The following is a 10,978-nucleotide window of genomic DNA, read 5'->3' on the forward strand; positions in this document are numbered from 1 at the left end:
TAGATAACAAAACATTCCTTTTAACTTGAATAAATAACATGAATGCATATGATAGGGAATCAATGGATGGTAGCAAAATAAAGCAACTTAAGACATTTCCAGTAATGAATTTGATGACTCAAAACATATTTTGTAACATCCCGGACCTAATTTTATCTTTTACCGGGTGTTTCTTTGAGTTACTGGAAAGTTTAACAGTGCTCGATAACTTGGTAATATGACGCTCGTGTTCATTTTCTAGTTTTTCTTAAATTGTCAAAAATTCTTCTGTTAAGGCCCCGATGTCGTAGCACCTGACGTTACGAGTTCACCGGTGTCTTCGGTTTATTTTTGGAGCTTCAAGCTATTTTTTTTACAATTTACTGAAGAGTGGTAAAAAAAATTTTAATTTTTGAAATTAAGATATAACATTTAATCTAGACCGTCAGATTAATTAGGGTTTTGATCTGGACGATTGGTTTAAGTATAAAAGTGAAGAGTTGGTTGACTTGGTCTAAACCCAAACTCGGGCGTTGACCCGTGCTGCCATCTCTCTCCTCTCCTCGACTCTCTCTCTGTCCGTCGTCGTCCCCGCGCCGGAGCAGCGTCGTCCGGCCACCCCTGGCGACGAGACTGCCACCAAAGTGATTCCCTCCTCCTTCCCGACTTAGCTCAGCTTTTAAATCCGAGAGGCAGCCACTCTCGACGAAGATCGGAAGAGGAGGACGACGGCTGTCCTTTCCAAAATTCCGGCGAGTCCCGGCGACGAATCGACAGACCAAGGTCATATTCTTATTCTCCTTCCTCTCTTCTTTTCTGGGTAAGTGGCTTTCCAACTTTGGATCAGTTTTGGTGGTTCTACGAATTGAGGCTGTGTTACTGGGTCTGTGAAGTTGAGCTGGTTTGTGGAATATTGATCTTGGTTCTCTTCATATAGGTTTCTGAAGCCTTGGAGAAGAAGAGAAAGGGAAGAAGAGAGAAAGAGGAACCGAGAGAACAGCTGCGATACTCAGCGGGTGTAGAGATCACTTCCGGAAGCAAATCGTGTTTAAAAAGGGATAAGAAGTGAGGTGAATTGCGGGCGTTGCAGTCTCGGCTTTGGATGCAGAGGGCATTCCGATCAGTTTTTGAAGTCGTTAATTGAAGGGTAAGCTACTGTGTTGCTTTTGGGATTTGGTGCTGGATAGGGAGATGGAGTTAATGTTATTATTGGGTTTAGTTTTGGTGGAGGGCAGTGTAGCAGATGAAGATTGGTGTTGGATGCTAGTTTCCACTTTGGGTGCAAAGAGCAATTGGAGGAGTGCCTTGTGTTAATCTTTTGAAACCGCAAGGTGAGAAGGTTTTAATTCTCGGCTATTGAATTCGGAATTGTATTGTGAGTTTTGAATTTAATTATGGAATTGTGGGGTTGCATGTAGGCTCGGACTAGAGAAAAGGTTTGGGTGCACAATGAAAACTTCTGAGTGCAAAGAGTATTTTGGGTGCATTTGCCATTTTGACTGAGAGGTGAATCTCCTAAGCTAAATGGTAGTTAAGGGTATTATTGTTTTGGGAGTCATGTGTTTGTTTGTTTAATTAAAAGGATATAAGAGAATTGGTTTCGATGGTTATGAAGGGGAGTTGGTTATATTGTTCTCTTACACTTTAGTTTTTATTAGGGGCTTTACTGTGCATTCTTAGAAGTGAAAGAAGGGGGTTAAATCGAAAAAGAATGGATAGGAGGATTTTCCGAGCTCGTCTTCGTTGTGTTGTCTTGACAGCAAATGCAACAGAATCACTGTGAGTGGACGTTTGTTTTAAATTAAATGCATGTGATGACCTCATATTTAATGATGGTTGATTTTTTATATTGTTGATTCTTAATTTGTGGAATAATTTCTTTTTACAATTGATTTCTACAAAGTATTTTCGGAAGTGATTATTCATATTTTATTTGTTAACTTCGCTATTTGAAAAATTACCGAAAATGAGATTTTTCGGTGGAGCCATACGTTTATAGCTTCTTTTGTAATTGGCAATTTTCATTATTTTGGAGAGTTACCGAAAAGATTTTCGGTGGATATGTATAAGGATATTTATGAGGAGAGTTTGTATATAAATGCTAGCTAGCCATGTGTCTGTCCACTTCAATGACATAGTATATAACCGCATTATGGTGTGACATGAGCGTTGGACACGAGCGTAGTAGTCCTATATGAGTGTCTAATTCATATAGGGGGTATGGGCACATATTTATACACCCGTCTGTCCATCTTAATGGCGTAGTGTAGCACCGCATTAAGGCGTGACGTGAGCGTTGGACGCAAGCGTAGTAGCCTTGTATGAACTTCTAATTTTCTTATTTTTTCATAAGAATTTACACAAAGAGTATGGACGAGTGTAGATGCATACATATATATTTGTATTTTAGCCTGAGAGGCTCTATTTTATAAAACTTTGGAGACTAGCTGGAGATAGTCATGTATTTGTCAGTTTTTGAGTTGAGAGCTTTTGAGCTGTCGCATGCAGCATAATTTCTATGGAAACCAAATTGGGAAAACATAAATATTTTTCATTAAATTCATTTTTGTCCACTCACTCTAACATTTTCGAATGTTTTTCCCCTGGGCCCTTCGTTTTAAAAATGTCCAGTGTACAGGTTAGCATAGTTGAGGTCGGGTGCACATGGAGAAGAGGCATAGTCAATAGTATAGCTTTCACTTATTTCTATATTTTTAGTTCTTTTCCTCTCAATTAGAATTGCTCTGAACTGTGATTGTTGGTTGTGGGATTATTCTTATTAAAATTAGTAAATAATTGGGAGATGTTGTGTTTTAGGGAGCACGAATGATCCAGGAGTTTAAGGTTGGATTTGGATTTTCAGAAATGTATGCAGGTATTATTAGGAAGGGTTGTCCATTTTTAAAGAAGGTTATGTCAAATTTTCGGTAAACTTTCCTTAAAGGTGGTCCCCGCATGATTTACTTTAGGTTTCAGGGTGAAATTCGGGGTGGGTCCTGACATATTTAAGTAACCATCATTGGAAATTCAGATGAACAAGTGCACTAAAATCATTTTTCTCAAGTATCACTAATTCACTATATAGTAAACTGTTATTGTTCTCAATTTGTATGATAGCAAATAGAAGAAAGAAGACAGTTCAACTAAAGCTTAAAACCTGGTATCAAAACATAATCAACATGATAACCTACCAGCTGCGAGGTCCTTTTCATTTTCAGTGACTAGAGACATTTGAACTTGATGTTTCTTATGCTTCTCTTTGTTCCTAACCCAGCAACCTCCTCATCTGGAGCCTTCTCCTTAAGCTTGAGATTTCCACCAACAAAACTCTTGAGTCGTGTTGATATATATTACGCAAAAATCAAATAGAGAAAAATGAAGATGTTGAGATCTAACTGACCTGAAATCATGGGTATTTCAATTATAAATTTTCACCAAAAGCATGGATATCAAACAGGCAACGAAAAGAGATAGAAATCGGAAACGAAGAGGTTGAGATCTAACTGACCTAAAATTGCTTTCTCCACTCGTGTCCCTCCTCCTTCCTCCTTCTCTCTTCTTAGAGGTGACCTTGACCGGATTGGAGCTGATGACCTTGACCTCGCCTCTTGTGTTCATCGAGAAATCTCAAGCCCGACCCGGGGAATGGTGAGGGAGAGAAGAAGTCGATGTTGATAGATAGAGAGAGAGAGAGAGGCCGTGCGGCTAGAATGAGAAAGGGAAAGGGGAATGAAGGCACTTAGGGTTAACTCTCCTTTTATACTTTTGTTTCAAAAATTCTGTTTTGCCCTTGAGATACTCTAACCCTAGCCCTAACCCCTAAACTCAGCTTTTTTATTATATTTTTAGGTCAACTCTTTTTGACTTTTTAAGTGTTCAAAGACAACATATATATGTAGTATGAGTTTATTGAAGAATAATCGAACTAACGTTGAGCATCAATCGAGACCCGAACATTATCGAAAATGTCTAAATTTTGTACCATGTTTATGTTTCACTATCATGATAATATCCAATACTCAAATTTTAATTTTTTTAGTTTTAGTCATCTTATTCACAAGGTGCTTACTGATGTGCTATAAGATGTTTACTAGATTATATCTAAACGTATATCTTTATAAGCCAATTGTATGGACGACATTGCAAAATTTGACCATATGATGTGATTAACGTAGTTAAATATGGATACGATCAAAAGTTTACCCATTTTCGATAACGTTTGGGTCTCGATTGCATGGGTCAACTTTATTTACGCATATACTTCCCTATGCTTCTCTATGGGGAACTATACTATCGATTTGTAAAAAGTGCGAATTTTTAAATGGATCACTTTCGCCAATACTAAATGAGAGTTTAAGTTTTGACGAATCAAAAATATAAGTTTTGGGCGGAGTAGATAAGAGTGTTTCCATTTTGAAAATTGTGTTGACTTTTTCAAGTATTAATCAAACAACATGTATATGTAGTCTGAGTTTATTGAAAAATGATCGATCTAACGTTGACTACATTGACCGAGACCCGAACGTTATCAAAAATGTCTGAATTTTGTACCATGGCTATGTTTCGCTGTCATGATAATATTCAATACTCAAATTTTAATTTTTTTACTTTTAGTCATCTCAATCATAACATGCCTACTAATGTGATATAAGACGTTTACTAGATTATACCTAAACATATATCTTTATAAGCCAATTATATGGTCGAAATATAATTTGTAAAATTTGACCGTGTGATGTGATCACAGTAATTAAATATGGATATGGTAGAAACTTACCCATTTTCGATAATATTTGGGTCTCGATCGTATGGGTCAACTTTATTTGCGTTTAAAACTTTCCTATACTTCCCTATGGGGAGTTATATAATCGATATATAAATGTGTCCAAATTTTCTCATGGATTAGTTTTGCCAATACTCAATGAGATTTCCAACATTCACGAATCAAAAAGTTAAGTTCGGTCGGATGAGATAAGAGTGTTTTCGTATTGATAACAAGCATATCGTTTGTTGACCAATTTCAGACCTCTTACTACCACATATTTATGTCGTCTAAGTCACACAAAGAAGTGAAAATATTTTGTTGACCTAAATTGTTAAGGGTGGGAAAACTCCCGCACATCAATTGAAAATTTAAGGATCTTTCACACGACATATTTATGTTATCTGTAAAAACACATTAAAAGGGTTGAAAAGCACCGCCAGGAAGTCTGAATTGAAAATTTATGGTTACTTTGTACGACATATATATGTTGTATGAACAAGTACATTAACAGGGCTGATAAGTCACACAAGAAAAGTTAAAATTTTAAGTTTCTTTCAGAAGACATAAATTTGTCATCTACAGAAGTACATTAAAAGAGCTGAAAACCGGATTTGGACAACCTTCCTCAGACAACATATATACAAGGTCTCAATTTTCAGCAAAAAGTGATAATTTCTAAGTTTGAATTGAAAATTTCAGTTTCTTTCAGACGACATATATTTGTCGTCTCCAGAAGTACATCAAAAGAGCTAAAAACCCGATTTGGACAGCCTTCCTCGCACAACATATATATATGAGGTCTCAATTTTCAGCTAAAAACCTCATTTCAGCTCAATTTTCAGATGACATATATTTGTCATCTCGAGAAGTACATTAAAAGAGCTGAAAACTAGATTTGGACAGCCTTCCTCACACAACATATATATGAGGTCTCAATTTTTAGCTAAAAGTGAGAATTTCTGGGTTTGTTGACACCACACCTATATGTCGTATGATTTTTACAAACCTAGAAAAAATGAAGTAGCCTCTAAAAGTATTAAAGTAGGATGTCATTAAGACGACTTTTACATTTTATATATCGTCTAAAAACCACAAAAACATCAGACGACACTTGTTTGAAATGTTGTTTTATATGTCGTGCCTCTTGTGTCGTCTGATGATGTTATTGGCATAGTGAATAATCCTTCATTAATTTCGGTTTACCTCCATCAACTTTAGGTTGATCATCATGTTAGTCCTTTTTCTTTCAATTTCATCAAAAACATCCCTCAACTCCCAATTTTCATCAGCCATGCATGTCCAAACGTCCAATCTCCATCCAATTCCTTTGTCAAGTGATGATTTGATATCAAGAAGAAAGTCAAATTCTGAAAGTTACCTTTCGAACCAGTTTTCCCCCATATCGATACACATCTTCGTTCCCATCACAACTCCCTAACCTTAGTGATTTTGGTGGGATTGAATGCAATTTGTCTATTTTTCCTTTTTCTTTCTTCTTGATATCAAGTCATCACTTGACAGAGGAATTGGATGGAGATTGGAGGTTTGGACATGCGCGGCTGATGAAAATTGGGAGTTGAAGGGTGTTTTTGATGAAATTGAAAGAAGAAGGACTAACATGATGATCGACATAAAGTTAATGGGGGTAAACTGAAATTAATCCTACAAAGAATAGCTTGGAAAGTAAAGGTGCAAGGGCTCTGAGGAACCTGGAAAGTAAAGGGGTGCTAAGGCAAGATGTTTTAGCATCGGGTTTCGACTAGGTTGAGCGTTTGTAGTTTTGTTTGTAGATTGTAGAGTGTGTCCATAAACCAGATCCTCGAACTCGTTATATAGAGGCGAATTCGTTAGTTATTGATAAGGATTCGGTCTTCGCTGCATAGTCGGTTGAGTTGCATAAAGTTTTGTTTTCCTTAACAAGCATGTAACTAGGTGACGTAGTTCCAATCATGTATGTAGACTTATTTTAGCGCCACATGTGTTGGCCCAAAGCGAGCCAAAGACTTGTATAAGTCTTCAACGAGTGAGATATTGTAGGCGACAAGGATCATCACCTTTGATCTGATTTTGCTAGACGATGCCAACAAATTTGTGGATATGCATGGAACTTGGCGTGATCAATCATTGCTACATATAGACTCCTTGTTGAATGGAATTAAAGATGTAGCTAGTCTTCTTAACCTTTTGTTCCACGTCCAACTACGAGTAATTACCAAATGAGTAATATGGATAAGCTAGCTACTTGATAACCACAGCATCCCATCATGCAAACGTTGCTTTTACAGGGACGGATCTTAGTGCATTGCTATCTGGGCTACAATCCATAGAGTTTTTTTCTTTATTCAATTAGACATCCATAATTATCATGGATTAGAGAAAGAAATTAAGGTTAGCCCAGTCAAAAAATAAGAAGTCAAACAGACAATCATAACTGTAGCATAAGAAAGTAAAGAAACTAAACCTAAAATTCCATTAAAACGATAAATCTCATGGATCCTTTTTCTCTGAAAGCATCTCAGGCAAGTTAAACACTATATATTTCCTTTTTTTCTATGCAACGTTAACTTATTTTATAGTAGTTAGACTTAATTAACTCACTTTCTAGAGACCATGGTGCACCCAATCCTAATTGATTAAGCCAACTGTTGATAATCATTCATGATCAGAATTCTTCCATAGGAATAAAATCTACTTGTTCTATGAATTAATTGTAGCGAATTTATTATATATTTATAACAATTTTGCAACAAGATCGGCCCTTTTTCTAAATTTTTTTGTAACAAAAATATATATAATTTTGTTCAAAATATTTTTTTGGCCCAGCCTAGTTTAAAATCCTGGCTCTGTCCTTATGCTTTTAGCACGCGAACTCCAATTTTCGCTTGCATACAGACTTCGCAGGCAATTAAATATTGGATCAAGTCAACTTGAATAACTCACGTCGCCTAGTCTTTTTAAGCAAAGTCTCCTCCTCGCATGCGAACTGTACTTCGACCTCGCATGGTTTTGTATAAGGCCAACTATCTCCAAAATCAATATTTCAGGTTTTACCAAGGTGCGTGGACTACAAATTTAACTAATATTTACTTAGATATTTACTGTCTAGTAAAATATTAACTCTGGGTGTAAACATTGCCCCCCAGCCTCGAGGTCATGAGTGGCAAGATTGACTGAAAAGGTTTAAGTTCATGCTGCTCCAAAGCCACTCGTATAGGCTCAGTTAATAACATCAAATGACTGCGAGTAACTTGAATGACATAGCAAACATCCTCAGCAAACAGAGGAGTAGCTAGGCAATTTCAATTGTAGCACATAACATTAATTGACAATTATGTACTTATCTCGACTTGAATCACCTCAAACTCGGATCACCACGAACGACATGTCCACTTTGCTTGTTATGCATGTAACTCGAGTAGAACTATCTTGAATAAATGTACCTTGGATAGATACAATTCAAGTGGATTGTCCTAAATAGATATACCTCGAACAAATGTAGCTCGGGTGGATGGCTGCTTTGAATGGATATAAAGCCACAGGTGTTGAACTTGTAAATATGTAATCAGACATAATATGTTTGGATGAACTAGTATGATAAAAATGCACTTCTAAAGTTGACCTTCGCTTGAGTTCTTAACTTTAGCTCGGTCATTCACCATGTACACTAATGCTCAAACTGATTCGCCGCTCATAGCTATGCGAACATAGATGTATAAACCTTGGCGAACCACTTTTTTTAAATTTAAATCATAGACTGACATTGGTCATACACTTCGCTGCCCCCCTAGTGTGAACCGATGAGAGTCAAACACAATGACCAAGTCGGCGAACGGCCACATAAGCCTCATGGCCGCTTTGTTCAAAGAATGTTGAGGGGCGTTGAAAATCTTGAATTTTTTTTTTTAGTAGAAAAAAGGTGTTGGCTTAAATAATGACCAACACATTTGAAGAAAGTCTCAAGTCTTAGATCTCTGGAACACTTATCTATCCCTTATGTGCCCCCCAGTTTTGATGTTTGTTCAATGATACTTGGGAAGAAGGTAAGACATAAAAACTTTAGTATGCCTCCCAGTAAAGGAGCGAGATGCTATTGTAGTACATTATATCATTAAAGTCGGCAGACAACGAAAAAAGATCATGGATCGACCTCGATTATTTCTCAAAGTCCCAAATGATTAGCTCTTGGTGCATGAATGAAGGTACACAAAATTTATGGATCCCCCCAGTAAAGGAAAGCATGTTGCAAGATCATGAAAACACATTGCAAATAACATATTGCAAATTCGCGCGTATCCTAACATGTTTGCATTCAAACTGTCATAACTCTTTCCAAGAATGTTGAAATGACAAACTGTAAAATCCTTTGGAAAATAGAAATCCAGGGCTCTCTTCTGATATAAGGCTCGCCTGCTGATTTTTTTTGGATCATTCCAGGCTAGTCCACGAAGTTAGCTGTCTAGTAGTGGCTGCTGCAACTTTTCAGCATTGTAATCTGGAGTTAAATTCTTCTTCGCTGGAAATAACTCTAGGGAAACATGAAATTCCTCTCGTCTTCAAGCCTCAAGGGTAGGCCTCTTGGTAGAGTTTAAGCCATAGCTAGTGTAACATCCCGATTTTTAAAATTTCTCAAAATTGATTTTTTTTCCTTCTTAGAAATAGAAAGTAGAGGTCGCCACGAATTCGTCATATTTTTCAGTGAATTTTTCTGACTCCCGAGCTATTTTTAACGATTTTTTAAAGTTTTATCGAACTTCCCTCGAAATTAATTCGGAAGGTGACGTGACACTTTTCTTTGGTCAGTTTTTTTTTTTTTTACAACATTTGGCCAGTTTCCTTAGTCATCAAGTGTTGCCATATGTGTCGGTTTTAGTCCATGAATCACTTGGACATTTGTCAAATAGAGGGATGAGAAGTTGTGGAGACTTTGAGGTGTGTCACAAGCTTCTTGGTGAGTTGGTGGTTTATCCCAATTTTGACACTTGGCCAATTATTATTGGTTCTCTCTTCCCATATATGACTAGCATATACATTTGCTTCCGTATCTGATTTGAGAAACTTTCTCTCTCTTAATCATACTCTCTCTCTCTCTCCTCAAATTTTCGTCATTTTCTCTCTTTAGAATTTGCGACAAAACTTCAGCAGATCATAATTTTTGATCCGTAACTCTAATTTTGAATCCGTGAAGTGTTACGGGTTCGTATCGATGTCCTCTTTCTATCCTTGAAGTTTAGGTTAGATCCAACAGTGATTTCTAGATGACTTATTTTAGGAGGCTCGGTTTATGATTGATGTTCTTGGTGAGGATTCGAATTGTTGAGGTGAGTGGATTTGTGTAATAAGTTTCAAATATTCTTATTTTTTCTCGTTTTAGGAGCACGATTTTGATCTATTTATGAAATATCTCTCTGTTTTCAAGTGAAGCATGTATATTTGCGAATTGTGCGGAGTTTATATATATTTATGTGTTGGATCCATTGTTTGACTAGTCATAAAACATGTGAACTTCTTGATTGGTTATGCCAAAGTAAGGACGTGCCACACGGAGGTATAGGACATGAAAGTCATTAGGTTCCTGTGGGATCACTAAATTGAAGGATATCCAATAAGAAGGGATTGTCACTACCAGAAGAAAGGCTTTAGCCGACGAAAATAAAAAAACCAGGCCGACGAATTTTTTTTCGTCGGCTAATTTAAAATTTTCGTCGGCTATTGTCAACTTTAGCCGACGAAAGTAATATTTCATCGGCTGAATAATTTTTGTTCGTCGGCTATAGTCTGTGAACTTTAGCCGACGAAATTTTTAAAAGTTTAGCCGACGAAATTTTTAAAAGTTTAACCGACGAAAAAAATTCGTCGGCTAAAGTGGACTTTAGCCGACGAAAAAAAATTCGTCGGCTAAAGTCCACTTTAGCTGACGAAATTTTTAAACTTTAGCCGACGAAATTTTTTTTAAACTTTAGCCGACGAAAAAAATATAATTTCGTCGGCTAAAGTGCCTTATATTTGCAGATCTAGACAACAACTCATCTGAGAAAAAAAAACTATACGTAGAACCTTCAAACGCAAAAAAATCGTGAAATAAGATATGACCAGAACGGTGAAATACGACTACGGTTGAAAAATCACAGTATTCCGGTAAAGTCTCGGTGCCGATAGTTGACTTACCCTTACTATTCACTATGCTGCAAATTTGGCGTTTGGTGTCTGATTGACTATTGTGATACCTTTCCGGAA

General features: G+C 36.8%; 1 protein-coding gene across 1 annotated transcript in view; it reads left to right on the plus strand.

The window, feature by feature from the left end:
* LOC101301319 overlaps positions 1-1,241 on the plus strand; it is a 14,322-nt gene extending 13,081 nt beyond the window's left edge. The window contains exons 12-13 of the mRNA XM_004305336.1: positions 585-799; positions 917-1,241. Coding sequence (XP_004305384.1) covers positions 585-799; positions 917-1,048 — 347 coding nt within the window. The 3' untranslated portion in view covers positions 1,049-1,241. The remainder of the gene's footprint in view (positions 1-584; positions 800-916) is intronic.
* Positions 1,242-10,978: the final 9,737 nt, after the last annotated feature.

Source organism: Fragaria vesca, linkage group LG6 (genome assembly GCF_000184155.1).
Source record: "Fragaria vesca subsp. vesca linkage group LG6, FraVesHawaii_1.0, whole genome shotgun sequence".
Lineage (NCBI taxonomy): Eukaryota > Viridiplantae > Streptophyta > Magnoliopsida > Rosales > Rosaceae > Fragaria > Fragaria vesca.